The sequence below is a fragment of the Lynx canadensis genome, chromosome E2 (assembly GCF_007474595.2).
Source record: "Lynx canadensis isolate LIC74 chromosome E2, mLynCan4.pri.v2, whole genome shotgun sequence".
Lineage (NCBI taxonomy): Eukaryota > Metazoa > Chordata > Mammalia > Carnivora > Felidae > Lynx > Lynx canadensis.
In genome coordinates, this window is record NC_044317.1 from 35,888,161 (window position 1) to 35,909,330 (window position 21,170).

Below are 21,170 nucleotides of genomic sequence, written 5' to 3' on the forward strand. Positions count from 1 at the left end.
AGTGTTAGAGGTGATGGAAAGTGGTTAGATTCTGGATATAATCTGAGGGTAGAGAAAACCAGATTTGATAATGGATTGTAAAAGTGTAAAGTAGGAAAAAAAGAGAAGAATCAAGAATTATTTGATGCTCAAAGCTAATAGTTAATTCTGAAAACATAAGAAAAATCATTTTAATATTTTCTATTTTTAGTCTATCCACCCTATGTACCGATTAAGCGGATAAGGTAAATGTTAATAGGCAAATGTTAATTTCCATTAATAGTCTCTAGAGCTTTACATTTTTTTAACATTTATTTATTATTGAGGGATGGAAAGACACAGAGTGTGAGCAGGAGAGGGGTAGAGAGAGGGGGAGACACAGAATCTGAAGTAGGCTCCAGGCTCTGAGCTCTCAGCACAGAGCCCGAAGTGGGGCTCGAACTCATGATCCGTGAGATCATGACCTGAGCCGAAGTCAGTTGCCTAACCAACTGAGCCACCCAGGCACCCCTCTAGAGCTTTAGATAAAAAAAAAATCAGTTTGTTAACAGAGGCTCCTAAATTAGTTTTATAAAAAAGCTTTACTAGGCATTAATACTTTAGTTCTGATGGTAATTAAATAACCTAATATTATTATATATATGTCAAATGAAATATAATATTCAAAAAGGTATCCTGCTCTGCAATACCTAATTCTATCCTATGAAGATCCTTTCTAGCTGAACATTCTACCGAAGACTGTACTCCATCCTGTCATCCTGCATCCCTACCTGGCTTTTTTCTTTTTCTTTTTCTTTTTTTTCCCACTATTTTATCCCCAGTGCTTAGAGAGGGAGCTCAATCAATATCTGTTGAATCAGTGAACCAATATTTACACATTTCCTACAGAGAGAACAGTAGTGAGCAGATCACTCTGGGAATTCAGAGATGAATCAAACTTGGCCTGAAAGAGTTTTCAATCCACAGAGAGAAGCAGACACAGGAAACTAGCTACACCTAAATTAAGAGCTATAGCAAAGGTTCAAGCAAAATGCCACAGAAACACACTGGAATGAGAAATTAATTCAACCTTGGAGACTTCACTAAAGAGGTGACATTGACCTAAATTATAAAATTAAAGTATTTAGAAGGAAAAGAAAAAAGAAAAACAACAACAACAACAACTCTAGAATAGAATAACAGCATGAGCAGGAAAAAATTCCAATTACATTTAGGGATTTTGAAAGTACCCAGTATACTTGGGGAGTGGAAAGCAGGGCAAGGAATGAGCTAGATGGAAAGATCCTGGGTGATGAAGCTATGAAGGGAGGCTGAGGCCCAGTGACAAGAGAACCCATGGATCACAGACTAAGGAAATTTGAAAGGACTTGATATGAAATCCAAGAGAAGCATATAGATGCTATTTTCATTTACTATATTAAAGAGAAGATGAAGGCTAGGGTGGGGGGGGATGAGGGTTGTTGTTTAATAAGTATAAAGTTTCCATTCTACAAAATGAAAAGAAGCCTATTCTTTGGTTAAAGACTCTGTTCTCAAGGGTATAAGGCACAACAGAGATCAGTGGACACAAATATTCAACAGTAGACTAAGGTGAAAGACTGCACAGTACTGTGGGACCCCCTGGCTTCTTCCCTAACCCTGTTCTCAGCACATGAAAGCAAAATGCATGCCATTCAGACAAAAAGTTAGATGATTATTTTGGAAACTGAAGAGCCTAAGAGAAAAAAATCTCCAGATACTGGCAGCTGGGGTTTCCCCCAACAAAAAGAGCCCTTGCCACCAGACTACCTGATAAATGACTTCATCATGACAAGAATCTTTGTTCCTAAACACAGAGCTCCCAATAAACTTCTTATTCTTTCACTCTTAAAAATGAATGGATAGCTAAAGATTACCACATATCTGACAAATGCCTCCAACATGAAAATACTGAGTGCACACATGTGCGCGCATACACACACACACACACACACACACACACAAAACAGAAAAAAGAAACCTGAAAGATATAAGGCAGAGAATAAAATTTCAAAAACTGTCTAGCTGATAATCTCAGGAAGATAAATTATAATATCTAGAAAATAAAAACATGATATTATGAAAATGGAAAATTAAAACCAGGATAGTCAAAATACAAAACTTAACAGAGAAGCTGCGTGATAAATATGAAATAAATTTTTCCAGGAACCATGACAAAAAGACAATAGAATAGCAACAGAAAGTGACAGAAAATAACAAGGAAAGATATTTAAAAAACTAGATAAAAATCAATCAAATATGCAAAACACAAGCACTGGTGAATAAGTATGTAAACATGCCATTTGTAATATTACCTATATAGGTCCCTCTATAAATTTTCCTTTTTTCTTACTCAATATTGAGAACCTACTACATGAAAGACTCTACAAGATAATCACAATTCTTCATAGGAAATAAGTAAGGCACTTAAGTCCATGATGGACTACAATCCAAGTAGTTCGTGTCAAAGGTCATAAAAGGATGTTCAAGAAGAGTACTGTTACTTTTGGCGTAGGTGATTTTGCAGAACTGGCCCTAAAGTTTGGTAAGATTTTACTTTTATTTTATTTTTTTTACTTTTTTATTTTATTTTATTTTATATTATTTTTTAAGTTTATTTGAGAGAGAGAGAGTGAGAAAGAGAAAGCACATGTGTGAGTGTGAGCAGGGAAGAAGGGCAGAGAGAGAGGTGAGAGAGAATCCCAAGCAGGGTCTGTGTGCTGTCAACACAGAGCTCGATGTGGGGCTTGAAGCGTGAACAGTGAGATCATGACCTGACCTGAAATCAAGAGTTGGACACTTAACCAACTGGGCCACCCAGGCGCTCCTAACATTTGTTAAGATTTTAAAGAGCAGACACCTTGAAAGAAGGAAGTTTATTCCAGGCAGAGGAAATGGCATGAGCAGAGGGGCAGAACCTCACAAAGTCAGAACACAGTAATTCATCTGTATTGGCTGAAACACAAAGTGTTTAGTAGGAGATAACTGGGCAGGGAGGCTGTTCTGGCTAATAGGGAACCACAAGGGGCTTTGTTATTTAGGAGTTGAGAAACGGTGCTGTGAGGTCCTGAAATGAACGGAGATTATCTCCAGGTTGGATATTACTGTGGAGCAGGGAAAAGAACACTGGACCAGGGAGTTAGGCAACTGGTACCTGTGCCTAAAGCACAAGATTATATAGCAGGTCACTTCACTACTCTGGACACCAGCTTCCTCAACTGCAAAACAGAGGTTGGAGATGAGTTATTAAAGTCTAAAATTCAGGTTGGGAAACCACTCCAATTGTTCAAGCATAAGATTGGAGGAATAAGATAAACAGATGGTTACAACACGAATAGGAAGGTAGGCACAAAATAAAAGCTTAAGCAAAAGCCTTAAACAGAACATATATGAAGAAATACAGCTGCATCTGTGCCTTACTTGTCATGAAAACAGAAACACACTGAAATTCAGAAGACTACCTGTAGACGATCAACATGAACTTTGACTCCTCCAACCATTCCTTTTTTAAAGGCTGCCAACATATCTAATATGGGGTTGAATCGGCTACCTCTAAAAAATATAAACAGACAAAAAAAAGGTGCATTATTAACAACAGAATGAGAAAAGAATCTAATACTTTACTAGAATATTAGAATCTAATACTCTAATACTAAGTATCCTTTACATATGCAAGTCTCTCTGACACATGCAGACAAAGATATAAAAATAGGAGGAAGCCCTGCTGCCAAAGGATTCACAGTCTTAAAGATGGAAGATGGGCATACCTCATTTCTTTCATCAACCTACCGTATATTGTCTTCCCGGATGAGAACAAGGAAAAGTGGGCGTCCATGCATTTTCCAGTATTGCTTAATGAACTGTAATGCATTCTATCAAAACATAAGAGTGAGGTAGAATGTAATGGCACCATATCTGAGCTGATCAGGATGTTTAACCAGTTGTGGCAAAGAGCCAAAAAAACTCTCATATATCAAGACAATTCAGAGTCAAACTCTGGGTAGGATAGACTACATAGGTGTAGAAATGTTCTGATACATACATGTTACAAGTATGAATATATACAAGTTAAGTTTGAAACTTTTTTGACTTTAAACTTTATTCTTAGAAGTAATCAGATTGCACATATTTTAAGGCTGCTTCTTTTTTGGTGGCCTAAAAAATACAATTCAAGAATGGTCCCAGAGGAAGAAAAAAAAAGAGAGAGACAAATCAAGAAATTTACTCTTAACTGTAGAGAACAAACTGGTGGTTACCAGAGGGGAGGTGGGTGGGAGGATGAAATGGGTGATGGAGATTAAGGAGTGCATTTGTTGTGATGAGCACCAGGTGATGTATGGAATTGCTGAATCACTATATTGTATACCTGAAACTAATATAACACTGTATGTTAACTATACTGGAATTACAATAAATACTTAAAAAAGAAAAAAACAAAGAATGGTCCCAGGGAGGAAAAATCAACCCAGGGGTTGTCTCTTAAAAGATTAATCCTCACTCCACATTACTGTGCATTTATTACAGCAGGTAGAAGAACCTAGACAGAATCTATACAGACCATCAGAAATGTGGAAAGAGTTCTTTTTTTTGACTCAATTTCTACTGTCGTTGTCATCATCATCATATCAAAGGCTTACGTAACACTTCACTATGTCAGGCACTATTCTGAGTGTTTTACATACTTATTTAATTCTCAGAATATCCTTATTATTATTCAGTTATACAGATGAGAAAAGAGACTTCTCTGTGTCTTGCCCAAGTAACTTGCCCAAGTAACTTGCCCAAGATCACACAGCTGGTAAATAAACAGTAGAGCCAATATCTTAACAAATGGAATCTGGGTCTAGACTTAATGCTCTGAACCATGACTCTAAGCTTCTCTACTCTGCAAATGGAAAAGGGAGTGGAGAAAACTTTTAACTGACTGTGTGTTATGAGTCAGTTGAGGTTTTACTTGACATTCTTCATAAATAAAATTATCTTGCTAACTCAACTTTTGTTCAAAAAGAGATAAACTACTGCTGTCGTATGAAAATGGCTCCCCTTCTGCTTTATAAACTATATATTTTCATTCCATTTGTAGAATGGTCTATCAAGCAAAGTCATACAACTTAATATAAAACACACTCCATCTATTACTCTAATGCTGCAAGCAATTTAACTCTTTCTCCAAAGCCACGCAGACATTGTTTTACTTTCATATTTTACACTGTGTTAACCCAGTGTCACAGACTCCAGGAGCACTCAATTTCATATGATAAAATCAGTAGAAACAAAGTCATTCAATTTCAATAAAAAGGGGCTCTGAAACTACCTTTATGTCATCTATCAGCAGTAAAACATCTTGAGACATGTAGAAATCACTTAAGTCGAAGATGATAGGGTAACAAACCACAGTCTTTCCTAGAATGCGATAAATCTGTAAGAGATAATTAAAAAAAAATATATATATATATATATATACACACACACATATATATATATACGTGTGTATATATATATATATATATATATATATATGTTATATGTATATATATAACAGAACCAAAGACACAGGTACAGTAGCATAAGCCGTAATAAAAAATTAAAACTGATAATGAAATTTTAAAGTTTCTTGATTAGATCAGTAAGATCAGTATACTAATAGAGTAATCCATCTGTACTGTGATGGAAAAAGCCTGTTTGAATAAAAACTGTCATAATCAGGTATCCTACAATGTTCAGAAATAATATAGCAGTTAGATGCTTATTCATTCCTAGAAGCCTTCTGTGATATCATACAAAATAAACAGTAAGATTTACTCGTAGAAAATAATAATTCAGATAAGCAGCCTAAGTATGTAATGAAATGTGAGAATGGATGCATAGCAGATTAAACATCATTTCATTCTGTGGTTTTATAATCTGAACACTGCTCCACAAGGAAATTTCATAACCACCTTTGATGTACCGAGGCAGCCAATGGGTCTATCCGGTCTTCCGGAGAGTCCTAATTTTTCATTGATACCCAGGTGGAAATAAGCCTGTAAGACATAAATTTATAAATTAGGCAAGAAGAATCCATGCTTTTCCTTTTTTGCCCCCTTTGTCCCCCTATTGCCCTAACTTCTGATCTTTCCAGAGGAAAAATGGCCAGGGAAACCTTATTCAATACATTTGTAGGAAAATAAGCCAGCCAATGATGTCAACTTAGATTTGGGGGCACTGAGAGATTTGAGAGCATATCTTTGCAGATCTGCAAAGCAACATTCTAAAAGTTGACATTTTTCTTGTGCTATCATAAACGTACAACTTGCAGGGTTCTGTCCAATTCATAAAAGAACACAAAGAGGCAAATGTTTCCTGTGTAATAAAAAATCTGATAAAAGTTTTAAAATTCAGGGACTCACATCTCCTACTAGATTCCGACTTTCAAGTATTTCCCACAAAAATGGAAATGTCTTTATTGATTTTTTTGATAATATGAATTTTATGAAAAATGTAAGCCATGTGCTCCAAGTGAATGGTGCTGTTTACTCTCACAACCCTGTAGGTGATAACTCTTGCACTTTGATGTATGTTGAAGGAAGTGTAATTCATTGTGTGAGCCCTAAAAAACATGTGAAGTATAGGCAGGGTTACAGATTTTTAAAAATACACAGATAAATATATATCCATATTACACACATAAATCAATATGTATATATGTTTACAGAAATGGGTTCATATACTATATATATCTCTTTGGTGTCCTACTTGTTAAAATTTAGTACTGTGGTGTTCCAGTTTCAAGAAGGTAAACTGAGTGTATGCATTTACTGTACATTTCAATATTGAAATAATGGAAGAAATAAAGACCCAAAAAAATATCTGTAGCCCTCACTACTGGAAAACATAAAAAGGTGCCACAGTGGAGAAGAAACTTCTAGAATTTCTACAAAGTAAAAACAGATGGACTTGGAATAATTCAGTTGTTAATCAGTGCCAGAGCTGAGCATTTAATCCAATTAGAAGCCTCCTTACCCAATCCTATTTAACACCTATCCCTTGATGAAGGTAGTTCCCAACTTTTTGTTATTTCAAACCAATTCATTAAACATCTCTGGATGGTGTACTATTGTTTCTGTAGGATAATCTCCTAGACTTGCTGGATCAAAGAGAATATATGTTTTCTTTGCAATATAATGCCAGGTTGGTCACCGTGTAGAAATAATGGACCAATTTACATTGGCATTAACAGTGCATGGGCCTTTTTCTTGGGTCAAAATGATATTTCATCTTAAACTACTCAATTCAAATAATTTATGGTTGACCATTTTCCCATATATTTAATGGCTACTTGTATGTTCTATAAAGTTTTCCATTTGTTCCCTTTTCTATTGGGCACTTTTCATTCTTTTTTGATTTGTAAGAGGTCTCGGTATATTAAGAATATTACCTTTTGTATAAATATTTTACCCAATTCACTCATCTTCCATGTTGCGATGAAATGTGAGAATGATTGCATAGTAGGTCAAACATCATTTCAGCATGTGGTATTTTAATCTAAACATTTTTCTACTAGGAAATTTCACAAAGCACCTTTGATATGCCAGGTTCATCTTCAGCTATATTTAGTCAAATTTGTCAATCATTTCCTTAATGGCTTTTTTAGCACTTGTATTATTCTAAGAATGGATTTTCACTCCAAACAGCTGTAAACTGCTCTTCAATTTTTTTCCTAGTGATTTTATGCTTAAATCATTTTTTAAAAAATAAGTAAAACTTTGGTTTGCAAGACTAATTCATTCCAGAAACATGCTTGTAATCCCAAGCACTTGTATATCAAAGCAAATTTCAAGAACCATTGGCTCAGTTGTGATCATGTGACATTCAGCATCATGTAATACTCGTACTACAAGATACTGCTCATTTATCAGTTAAAATTTATTAGAAATACTTGCTTGTCTTGCTGAGCACATGTAGAACAAGTTATTTGCAATTCAAGGTTTTAAATACATTAAATCTTTAATCTGTCTGGAATTTATTTTTCTGTTTGATGAGGGGTAGAAATCTAACCTGTTTTCCTAAGTGGAAAATCAAACCAACTGTTTCTACATAATCTACTGATTATGATTTGAACTGACTTCAAATATCTACCTCACTATACACAAAATTAATGTCTCTTTGATTCTGCTATGGTGTACACTTCCGTGTCAGAGTTACGTCTGTGTCTCTTTCTCTTTTTGCATTGTTATCTCCTTACAGAACAGCATATCCTGGGTTGGCTGGCACTCTGCCCAGCATATAGCTGGTGCTCAGCAAACACCTGATGGATGAATGAGGGAGCATGTCCTCCAGAGCTACATGTGCTGTGAAATCTGATTCTTGAATAGCACTGGTTTTACTGCCAGGAAAAGTACTATATAAGCATTAGGATATATAGCTGTACTGAAACTATCGCACATTATGCTAGATGGAAACTCCTTTCCCACAAATACTTTCAAATTTTCTGAAATAAATGTTCTAAACTATTTTAGATTTCTTCTTTTGGACAAGTGACTAACCAGCCATTTACAAGTTAAAATGGACCAATCTAGATTTCCTTTAAATACTACTCTATCACAGTAAAAGAGTTTTCCTTAACTTTCTGAACCACAGTACAGCAAGTCTATGACAGGTAAGTAGACAGACCTGGAATGCTTTCTGCATTCCCCTGTGCATATTATACTGTCCCCACATTGTACATATTCACACCATTTAATCCACTGAAATAGGATATAGTAATGGCTAAATGACCCAGAAGTACAGAAGTACTTCATCCTAGGTCTGCACTATATTCATATCCCCCATAAAGCAAAAACCACACCAATCACCGCATCATGAAACATTAACCACACACGGTAAAAGCCCTGTCCTCACATACTCTTAAGTTGGTTGAAGGAGGGTGCAGCTCCTCAGAACAGAAAGATTAGCCATTAGCATAAGAATATGTGTATTAACTAAGATTTGCGGGAACATTTTTACTTTTAAAAGGTGGAATTGTTATTGAGTAATACATAGAACTGTGAAATCACTACAGTGCGCACTTGAAACTAATATAACACTGTATGTTAACTACACAGGAATTAAATTTTTTTTAATTAATTTTTTTTTAATTTACATCCAAATTAGCATATAGTGCAACAATGATTTCAGGAGTAGATTCCTTAATGCCCGTTACACATTTAGCTCATTCCCCCTCCCACAACCCTTCCAGTAACCCTCTGTTTGTTCTCCATATTTAAGAGTCTCTTATGTTTTGTCCCCCTCCCTGTTTTTATACTATTTTTGTTTCCCTTCCCTTATGTTCATTTGTTCTGTCTCTTAAAGTCCTCATATGAGTGAAGTCATATGATATTTGTCCTCTAATTTCACTTACCATAATACTCTCTAGTTCTGTCCACATAGTTGCAAATGGCAAGATTTCATTCTTTCTGATTGCCAAGTAATATTCCATTGTATACATATACCACATATTCTTTTTCCATTCATCCATCGATGGACATTTGGGCTCTTTCCATACTTTGGCTATTGTTGATAGTGCTGCTATAAACATTGGGGTGCATGTGCCCCTTCGAAACAGCATACCTGTATCCCTGGGATAAATACCTAGTAGTGCAATTGTTGGGTCATAGGGTAGTTCTATTTTTAACTTTTTGAGGAACCTCCATACTGTTTTCCAGAGTGGCTGCACCAGCTTGCATTCCCACCAGCAATGCAAAAGACATCCTCTTTCTCCACATCCTCATCAACATCTGTTGTTGCCTGAGTTGTTAATGTTAGCCATTCTGACAGGTATAAGGTGGTATCTCATTGTGGTTTTGATATGTATTTCCCTGATGATGAGTGATGTGGAGCATTTTTTCACGTGTCAATTGGCCATCTGGATGTCTTCTTTGGAGAAGTGTCTATTCATGTCTTTTGCTGATTTCTTCACTGGATTATGTTTTTGGGTGTTGAGTTTGATAAGTTCTTTATAGATTTTAGATACTATCCCTTTATCTGATATGTTGCTTGCAAGTATCTTCTCCCATTCCATCAGTTGCCTTTTAGTTTTGCTGATTGTTTCCTTTGCTATGCAGAGACTTTTTATTTTGGTGAGGTTCCAGTAGTTCATTTTTGCTTTTGTTTCCCTTGCCTCTGGAGATGTGTTGAGTAAGACATTGCTGCGGCCAAGATCAAAGAGGTTTTAGCCTGCTTTCTCCTCGAGGATTTTGATGGCTTCCTGTCTTCTGTTTAGGTCTTTCATCCATTTTGAGTTTATTTTTGTGTATGGTGTAAGAAAGTGGTCCAGGTTCATTCCTCTGCATGTCGCTGTCCAGTTTTCCCAGCACCACTTGCTGAAGAGACTGTCTTTATTCCACTGGATATTCTTTCCTGCTTTGTCAAAGATTAGTTGGCCATATGTTTGTGGGTCCATTTCTGGGTTCTCTATTCTGTTCCATTGATTTGAGTGTCTGTTCTTGTGCCAGTACCATACTGTCTTGATGATTACAGCTTTGTCGTATAGCTTAAAGTCCGGGATTGTGATGCCTCCTGTTTCAGTTTTCTTTTTTAAGCTTGCTTTGGCTATTTGGGGTCTTTTCTGGTTCCATACAAATTTTAGGATTATTTGTTCTAGCTCTGTGAAGAAGGCTGGTATTATTTTGATAGGGATTGCATTGAATATGTAGATTGCCTTGGATAGTATCAACATTTTAACAATATTTGTTCTTCCTATCCAGGAGCATGGAACCTTTTTCCATTTTTTTGTGTTTTCTTCAATTTCTTTCATAAGCTTTCTATAGTTTTCAGTACATAGATTTTTCATTCTTTGGTTAGATTTATTCCTAGGTATTTTATGGTTTTTGATGCAACTGTAAATGGGATCGATTCTTTGATTACTCTTTCTGTTGCTTCATTGTTAGTGAATAGGAATGCAACTGATTTCTGTGCATTGATTTTATATCCTGCAACTTTGCTGAGGAATTAAAACTTTTTTAAAGTTGGGCTTATAAGAAGCAATATATTAGGCAGTATATCTTAGAGGACAAATCCCAGAGAGCAGCTAGCTTGGAACATAGAGGCTGTAGCCACAGAAAATCTTCCATCTTGATACATGCTTAGGGAAGTTAGGCCCTTGGTTCCAAATCTTGTTTTAACCATACCACATACCCAAACTCTAAACCATTTGTTCATATCATCTTTAAAACAACAAAATATAAAATAAGTAAGGACCAGTTGTAAGTCTTCACCTTACCCTTAATGGAATGCTTTCTATCATCTCCACAGCACCCTGTATAAACTTATCAGAGTGGATTATAATTAGCTATTTTTCCTGTCATACTAATAGATTCAGAGTTCACTGAGAACAGGAACAGAGCATAGAGCCATTTTATCTGAGTGCCCGACACAAAACTCTGCACATAGCAGGTGTTCATTAATGAATGAATAAAATGCCACATTTAAGTCATTTGGAGCCATGCTGGTCTTTTAAATCCTGACTGCATGTTGTCTGGTAGAGTACAGACTCACCTAGCATAAAAAAGTTGCAATATAAATTAGGCCTGAAAAAACAGATTCAGGTTAATTTGCTTTGAGCTCATGTTTATCAAAGAATAATAATCTTTGTTACTATTCTCTGGAGCTTTCAGTGAAGAACCATAAAAAGTTTATCAGCAAACATAGCCTATAACTGAATGATAAATGCAGTGTTACAGCCTTAGGTTTTCTCCACTTCCATGCTGCCTCCTCTGCTTGTCTTGTGGATCCTCAGTTCCTCTCCTTTTCCACTCCAAACCCATTTGCATCTTTGTGTGATTTTTAAAGTGTTACCTACTCTAGGGATCCTTGCATTTCAGCGTTAGCTCTTTAATCAGGGTGGGAAGAGTTCTAAATTTGTTAAAGGAGGTTTAAGAGCTCTCAAAGATCTGGTGCTCTGGGTAATCTGACACCCAGATTCTGGTTTTGTTGCCAACGGATAGGGTCCTGTCTGATTAGCAGTGATGCTCTGAGGCCGTGCCTTCTCCCATGCAATGTGCACCTCACTTCTCTAAGCTTTTCTTCTTTGCTATAGCATCAAGGCTTTGACCACACACATGTATATCAATCTAAATGAGCTGACCTTGATCATTTGAGAGAGATAATTCTAAATACTTACCCCAAACACTTCAGAGTTTGTTCCTGTAATGTTTTTAATAATTACTAAGTAAAAGTGATAGTTTATAAATAACTAGTGGAAGTCAACAATTTCCTGCCCCTAATAGGCAGGAATATTCCTAAACAGGCATTTCTGAATGTATCGGCAGAGCAGTGCATGCAAAAGACCTCAAAAGTCAGCTTTTAATCCAATTCAGATATGTATTTAACTGCATACAAGATAAACTCAGATGTTACTTTATAATTACTTTGAAACCCAGCAAACCAAAAGTGTAGAATTACTTCAGACCTCAAATGATAAGGCAAGAGAAAAAGGGAAGTAATTATTACCAATAAATATTTACAAGGTTTCTTTAATAGTTAATGTAAGGGAAAATTATCAAATCCAATGTAAAGATTAATTTTACACACAAGTACTAAAATTAAGGTTAATTCATTATTCAAGTGCTCAGTCTAGGTCAGTAATAGACTTTAGAAGGGAGTAAGAATCAACAAGACTTATGAATATAATGTATATACGTACAATTTAGGTTTTATTTGTTTGTGTGTGTGTGTGTGTGTGTGTGTGTGTGTGTGTGTGTTTAGTTAATAATGTCTGATAAAGTAGGTTTTTCAACTTAATTAGAAAGGCTTTTAGATTAATGACCCTATTTCAGAATCGGGCTTTAACTATGCCACCTGACTGTAAACTAAGTCTAATAATCATGCTCTAGCACCTCCACAAAGTCAACAAAGAAGCAGAATCACTTACTTTCACCAGCTCCTGCTGAGCCCAAATCTGAATGGGCTCTACCTGTTGAGGTGTTTGGGTCTGAATACCATACGTGTTGAGGAAAACTTGAAGGCTAAAGAAAATAGGGAAAAAATGAGAGACATTTTTAGGCAATGCATGTAAAGTGTGGAGAATGGTGGAGGAGAAAGAGGAGGAGAGAGATGAGACTACACTAGCTTGGAGAACGTTTTCACTTATTAACACGAGCAATATGCCATCTGCCCTGGGTTCCAGAGGCCCTCTTGGGTTCTTCACAAGGTATTAGATGGGAGCTCTGAGGGCTGGAAGAAAGAGTAAGCACTGATTTTGGGAATCTCCATTATTTGTTGCACTAACTTCTCAAAACTACACCCTAGACAACACTGGCACAGGTCACAGTCTTTAATATTCACATCAACTAAAACAAAGTTATTTTTAATCATGAAAAGATTGTTGTTCTGGCACTTAAAGTAACATTAATGACAGACATCCTTGAAACCCTGTCAAGGGGTTTGTGAAATTAATCTCTCCCAAGAGACTCAATATTGCAACATAAAGCAATAAGCCCCCCAACCCCCCACTTCCCAAAGGAACACACCACCCATCTGGGTTTCATACCGTTGACTTTCTGCTATGAGTGCTACGTGAACTACCAAATCATTTTCCAGTGGGCCCTGTAATACAGAATAAGGGGTGGGGGGGACATTTTAAAAGATCCAGTCATCATCAGATACAATGAGAATCAAGGACAATATTAACCATCTCTAAGCAGTTCATTAAAATGATGAACACCTACTGGCTCCATGCAGTCACCTCTCTTTCCTTGCTCTCCACTACCTACTAATCAATTTGATGGTGTAGACAGAGTAATGGAACACCAAGGAACGGAAAGCCATAAATCTCACTGTTACCAGAGGGGCTAGCCTGTCAGGACTATTTTGAATGATGCATAAGGCTGGTCTGGGGACTGAGAGTCATTTTCCATCATTTAACTCTGGAGGGAAAGGGAGGAACTAAAAATAAAAACCCAGCTTACGTATTCTCTATTAAAAATGATCGTGAGTTAAAACTGTTCATTTGGTATCTTAATCACCTATAAGGCTATTCTCTTTCTTGTTAGCCAATTTTCCTTTGGCACCTATACATCAAAATAGCTTTATTCTAATATATAATTCCTATACTAGAGAATGAACTACCCAGTTGACTATGTAATTAACACTTTGTTCAATAAATACAAGCTGTTGGGCTTAATAGTTCTAATCAAAGATAGTGTTGGATATTTGCTACTCCTTCTTGTGTGTGTATGGAAAAGATTCACTATAGCATATATTATACATGGCTAAAATGAACCCAATTTTGAGCATGTATTAATTAACAGAGAACATTAAGAAGCATCAATAAATTACAGTATTAGGAAGCTCTGAAAATACTGATCAAATATAATTCCTTTATAGTAATGAATCTAACATTCCCAATAGTATGCTGTAAAATGTTTGATTTACCATCAGTCAGTTACCCTCTATGGTATTCAATATGTCACTAGGATTTATGTATGATGGAAAGCAAGAAACACCAGAATACATATATCAGCAGTAAATATCCTACAATCAAAAGGATGGTTCCCAGAATCATCGTGAAAATGCATTTCAGGCAGACTTCCATATGATTTAAATGAATATATAGGAGAAAATGAGATATAACAACCCAACAAAAATAAATATACATTAAAAATGCCATAAATTCTATTTTTATTTGATAAAGACCTTAAAAGTTAATGTTACTCAGAAGAATGAGAAAAAATTAATTATTCAGAATCTCATCAAGATTTCTAACACATTAAGTCTTATTTCTCTCAGATGAAATCTAGTATTTACTTCATCAAAAGGAGTAACCTTAGAGTGGGCAATTATCTACAATCTTCAAGACAATTAGAGATTCTTAAATAAAAACAAATGAATACATATACAAGAATGCGGATGATATTTCAGTAACAATAACTAAGGCAGCTTACAGATCCTAATTGGCAAATTGGTATCTTCTTTTTGAATCACAGACCTGTTTAGGATAATGTTGTTTCCATTTGTATGACAGAGTACTTAGATCTAAAATTCTCCCTACACACGTTGAATCATAATGAGTATTTGGTTAGGGGACTATATTTGGTTGAAGAATTTTTTCATTGTACAAACTCAGCATTTCAGAATTTTCTAATTCACAAACCTTCTATGCTGATCTTAGGCCTTCAACCACAGCCCAAGTGGGACCTTTCACCTCATTTCTACCCACAGACAGAATTCAGCATGTACAATCCCAACCCAGTAATTCTCTTCCTTTCATTGCCAAAGTTGGGACCATCTTTTCTGTTTTCACCATTTTTTTCTTCAAAGCACCAGCATTGTTGTCTAAACTAATGAAGTCTCTCTGAAAACATCCTAATAGGAGTTGTTAAATTCTATTTCTGAATGGTATTTCCCTTAATATTACTATAATATTTTCTGCTTTTAGGTTTGTGAAGTGTACACATATACATATGCATACAGATACTGAAGGCCTGTATGGTACTGGTATTCTCCATTTTATCTGTATTTATGTACTCATCAAGGCATCCTAATATACAAGGCCTCATGTTAGGGCCTGATGTTGCCAGAGGAAAACAACCCAGTGTCCCTCCATGAGGAGTTTAGAGTATACTGGGACATATGTACAACAGGTATTTATTATCACATAAAAGTATTTCACTGATAGCTTCCTTTGGTAGTATAGATCTACCTTATTTTTGAAAAAATCGCTGTAGGGCATTACATTATATGGACATACCATAATTTATTTAAGGAATGTTTATTTTGGTGGACATTTAGGTGGTTTCCAATATTTCACTTCTGCAGAGAATAATATAATAATTGTCCTTATCTTGGAGAATTGCTAAGGATTTAGGGAGAGAACAAACTGCTAAGCACAGTATTTGGCACATAACAAAAATAAAGGGCACTAATACTTGCTGCAGTTGTACTTATTATTTTCACAGCTATCCTAGGACAGCTGCTCCTCTCTTCCTTGTTGAGATTTGCTGTAATACCTGTGTCAACTTAAATCTCATTGGCTTCCATCATTCTAACACATTAGGACCATCCATTATCCCATTTTTGTACGGCTAGTTCTTCTCCAAAGAATTCCAAACATCTTTTAAAAGAAATCCTCAGGTGACTTACCACTTTCCAATTTTTTCTTTTAGTTCTCAAACATAGACTACAGCTATTTTCTTACCTTTCTTGCCTCTATAATTCTGCACTTTGCCTTCCAACATACTTTGCCTTTAGAGACGGAAATCCTTACACTTAAGTCCTTGGTTTTCTACTCATTGCACTTCTCTTTCCTTGTCTCTCTCACCAAACTCAATCACTCTGTAGCTTTAGTTACCACCTCTAGGCAGATGATTTCATATTTATATTTCTGGTCTTAAACTTTCTCTGAGTTCCAGTGCCCATATTTTTAAGTGCTTTCTGGACATTTTCTCTTGGCTATTTCCAAAGGTAAAAATTCTAAAATTCAACTCCTCACTAACCCTATCTCCACCCCAAACAAGCTCACTTCCAGCTCAGAATGTCAGAATCATCTTTGACTCCTGATTATTACCCTCCATATCCAATTTGTCACCAAAATCCTGTTAAATCTTTTCTTCATAAAGTGTCTTGAACATTCTTTTCTTTTCCTTTCTATAGCGATATTCAGGATTGGAAAGTACCAACAATAGCAACAAACACTTTATGTAACATTTGACATTCTATGTGCAGGGTATGGTACTAACAAACCATTATTTTATAATAACAAAACATTATTTCCATTTTCCAGGTAATAAAACCGACACAAAGAAAGCTTAAGTAACCTATCCAGCAAACAGCAAACAACAGGGCTAGAATTTAGATCCAAGATCTTATGGAGAAGATGGCGCCATAGGAGGACGTTAGGCTCACTGCGTCCTACTTATCACTTAGATGCTACCCACATCTGCCTAAATAACCCAGAAAACTGCCAGAAGACTAGCAGAATGGACTCTCTGGAGCCAAGCGTAGACAAGAGGCCAATGGAAGAAAGTAGAAAAGGTGGAGAGGTGGTGCACGCTAGACGGACTGGCGGGAGGGAGCTGGGGTGGTGGAGGGGCAGCCGCCCCCCCCCCCCCCCGCCCGCAAAGCAGAGCCCCTGAGTCTGACTTGCAAAAGTGGACGGGCCGGACGGAGTGAGTTCTGACAGCCAGCGGGACTTAACATCTGGAATGTTATAAGTCAACAGTTCTGCTTGGACAGCATGAGGGCAAGAGGACATCCGGAGGGAGAGGTGTTGAGCCCTGGAAGACAGAGCTCAGCTCGGCAGGGAACAAAGGCGCTGGCCAGGGCCATCTCCCACTCCCATCCCATAGATGAAATCCCAAAAGGAACCAGCTCCCATCACCGAACTTACTTGCATAGTGCAAACACCCAATGCTGTGCTTCTCTGGACCCATCCCTCCGATGGGTCTGCCTGCCTGCCTCCCTCCCGGTGCTGCAGGGCCTCTCCCGCAGGGGACTACTGATGGCAAAGCCAGCTAAGCCTGCCCCTCCCACCCCTGTGCACCTTGAGGATCCACCCTGGCTAACACACCAGATCCCATCAAAGCAGCACCATAAGCCTGGGAGTGTGCAAGTAGCCCAGACAGGGGCCACACCACTCCACAGTGAGTCCTGCCCCTGGGAGAGGGTAAGATAAGGTAAACACCAGTCTGACTGTGGCCTCAGTGGTGGGCAGGGGACAGACATCAGGTCTGACTGCGGCCCTGCCCACCAAAACAAGTTACTCCAGACAGCACAGGAAGTGCCCTGCAGTTCCATGCCACTCCAGGGACTATTCTAAATGATGAAATGGAAGAATTCTGCTGAAAAGAAACTCCAGGAAGTAGCGACAGCTAACGAATTGATCAAAAACAATTTAAGCAATATAACAGAACAAGAATTGAGAATAATAGTCATAAAATTAATCACTGGGCTTGAAAAAAGTATAGAGGACAACACAGAATCTATTGCTACAGAGATCAGGGGAGTAAGAAACACTCATGAGGAGCTAAAAAATAAAAATAAATGAGGTGCTATAAATGAGGTGCAAAATAAAATGGAGGCGACCACAACTTGGATTGGAGAGGCAGAGGAGAGAATAGGTGAATTAGAACATAAAATTATGGAAAAAAGAGGAAGCTGAGAAAAAGAGAGATAAAAAAATCCAGGAGTATGAGGGGAGAATTAGAGAACTAAGTGATGCAATCAAAAGGAACAATATCCTTATAATAGGAATTCCAGAAGAGGAAGAGAGAGAGAAAGGGGCTGAAGGTGTATTTGAACAAATCATGGCTGAGAACTTCCCTGATATGGGGAATGAAACAGGCATTGAAATCCAAGAGGCACAGAGAGCTCCCTTCAGACGTAACTTGAATCGATCTTCTGCACAACATATCATAGTAAAACTGGCAAAATACAAGGATAAAGAGAAAACTCTGAAAGCAGCTAGGGATAAACACACTCTAACGTATAAAGGGAGAACAATAAGACTAGTGGCAGATCTATCTACTGAAACTTGGCAGGCCAGAAAGGAATGGCAGGAAATCTTCAATGTGATGAACAGAAAAAATGTGCACCCGAGAATCCTTTATCCAGCAAGTCTGTCATTCAGAATAGAAGGAGAGATAAAGGTCTTCCCAAACAAACAAACACTGAAGGAATTCATCACCACTAAACCAGCCCTATAAGAGATCCTAAGGGGGGTTCTGTGAGTGAAATGTTGCAAGGACCACAAGGACCAGAGACATCATTACAAGCATGAAACCTACAGACATCACAATGACTCTAAACCCATATCTTTCTATAATAACATTGAATGTAAATGGACTAAATGCTCCAACCAAAAGACATAGGGTATCAGAATGGATAAAAAAACAAGACCCATCTATTTGCTGTCTGTCTAAAAGAGACTCCTTTTAGACCTGAGGACACCTTCAGATTGAAAGTGAGGGGATGGAAAACTATCTATCATGCTGCTGGAGGTCAAAAGAAAGCTGGAGTAGCCATACTTATATCAGACAAAATAGACTTTAATTAAAGGCTGTAACAAGAGATGAAGAAGAGCATTATATAATAATTAGAGGGTCTATCAATCAGGAAGAGCTAACAATCATAAATGTCTATGCGCCGAATACGGGAGCCCCCAAATATATAAAACAATTAATCACAAACATAAGCAACCTTATTGATAAGAATGTGGGAATTGCAGGGGACTTTAATACGCCACTTACAACAATGGATAAATCATCAAGACACAGGATCAATAAAGAAACAAGGGCCCTGAATGATACATTGGACCAGAATGATTTGACAGATATATTTAGAACTCTGCATCCCAAAGCCACAGAATATACTTTCTTCTTGAGTGCACACGGAACATTCTCCAAGATACATCGCATACTTGGTCACAAAACAGCCCTTCATAAGTGTACAAGAATTGAGAAACTACCATGCACAGTTTCAGACCACAATGCTCAACCACAGGAAAAGTCTGGAAAACCCCCAAAAACATGGAGGTTAAAGAACAACCTACTAAAGAATGAGTGGGTCAACCAGGCAATTAGAGAAGAAATTTAAAAATATATGGAAACAAATGAAAATGAAAATACAACAATCCAAACTCTTTGGGATGCAGCAAAGACAGTCCTGAAAGGAAAATAATTGCAGTCCAGGCCTATCTTAAAAACAAGAAAAATCCCAAACACAAAATCTAACAGCACACCTAAAGGAAATAGAAGCAGATCAACAAAGACACCCCAAACCCAGCAGAAGAAGAGAAATAATAAAGATCAGAGCAGAATTAAACAATATAGAATCTAAAAAAACTGTAGAGCAGATCAATGAAACCAAGAGTTGGCTTTTTGAAAAAATAAACAAAATTGATAAACCTCTAGCCAGGCTTCTCAAAAAGAAAAGGGAGATGACCCAAATAGATAAAATCATGAATGAAAATGGAATTATTACAACCAATCCCTCAGAAACACAGGCAATTATCAGGGAATACTATGAAAAATTATATACCAATAAACTGGACAACCTGGGAGAAATGGACAAATTCCTAAGCATCCACGCACTTCCAAAACTCAAACAGAAAGAAATAGAAAACTTGAACACACCCATAACCAGCAAAGAAATTAAATCAGTTATCAAAAATCTCCCAACAAATGAGTCCAGGACCAGATGGCTTCCCAGGGGAATTCTACCAGACATTTAAAGCAGAGATAATACCTATCCTTCTCAAGCTGTTCCAAAAAATAGGAAGGGAAGGAAAACTTCCAGACTCATTCTATGAAGCCAGCATTACTTTGATTCCTAAACCAGACAGAGACCCAGCAAAAAAAGAGAACTACAGGCCAATATCCCTGATGAATATAGATGCAAAAATTCTCAATAAGATACTAGCAAATCGAATTCAACAGCATATAAAAAGAATTATTCACCATGATCAAGTGGGATTCATTCCTGGGCTGCAGGGCTGGTTCAACATTCACAAATCAATGCGATACATCACATTAATAAAAGAAAAGATAAGAACCATATGACCCTGTCAATCGATGCAGAAAAAGCATTTGACAAAATTCAGCATCCTTTCTTAATAAAAACCCTCAAGAAAGTCGGGTTAGAAGAAACATACTTAAACATCATAAAGGCCATTTATGAAAAGCCCACAGCTAATATCATCCTCAATGGGGAAAAACTGAGAGCTTTTTCCCTGAGATCAGGAACACGAAGGGATGTCCACTCTCACCACTCTTGTTTAACATAGTGTTAGAAGTGCTAGCATCAGCAATCAGGCAACAAAAGGAAATCAAAGGCATCAAAATTGGAAATGCTGGAAGTCAAGCTTTCACTTTATGCAGATGACATGATATGATACATGGAAAACCCAACAGACTCCACTAATGGTCTCCTAAAACTGATACATGAATTCAGCAAAGTCGCAGGACACAAAATCAATGTAGAGAAATCAGTTGCATTCTTATACACTCATAATGAAGCAACAGAAAGACAAATAAACTGATCCCACTCACAATTGCACCAAGAAGCATAAACTACCTAGGAATAAACCTAACCAAAGATGTAAAGATCTGTATGCTGAAAACTATAGAAAGCTTATGAAGGAAATTGAAGAAGATATAAAGAAATGGAAAACATTCCGTGCTGATGGATTGGAAGAATAAATATTGTCAAAATGTCAATAC

General features: G+C 37.0%; 1 protein-coding gene across 6 annotated transcripts in view; it reads right to left on the bottom strand.

Annotated features, from left to right (window-relative positions):
* The window catches only part of PHKB (phosphorylase kinase regulatory subunit beta), a 274,597-nt gene that overhangs the window by 41,934 nt on the left and 211,493 nt on the right, over nt 1-21,170 (bottom strand). For all 6 annotated transcript variants that reach the window (XM_030298118.1, XM_030298119.1, XM_030298121.2 and 3 more), the window contains 6 exons: nt 13,505-13,560; nt 12,887-12,980; nt 5,937-6,020; nt 5,312-5,416; nt 3,787-3,869; nt 3,459-3,549 (listed from right to left, as the gene is read on the bottom strand). In XM_030298118.1, coding sequence (XP_030153978.1) covers nt 3,459-3,549; nt 3,787-3,869; nt 5,312-5,416; nt 5,937-6,020; nt 12,887-12,980; nt 13,505-13,560 — 513 coding nt within the window. The remainder of the gene's footprint in view (nt 1-3,458; nt 3,550-3,786; nt 3,870-5,311; nt 5,417-5,936; nt 6,021-12,886; nt 12,981-13,504; nt 13,561-21,170) is intronic.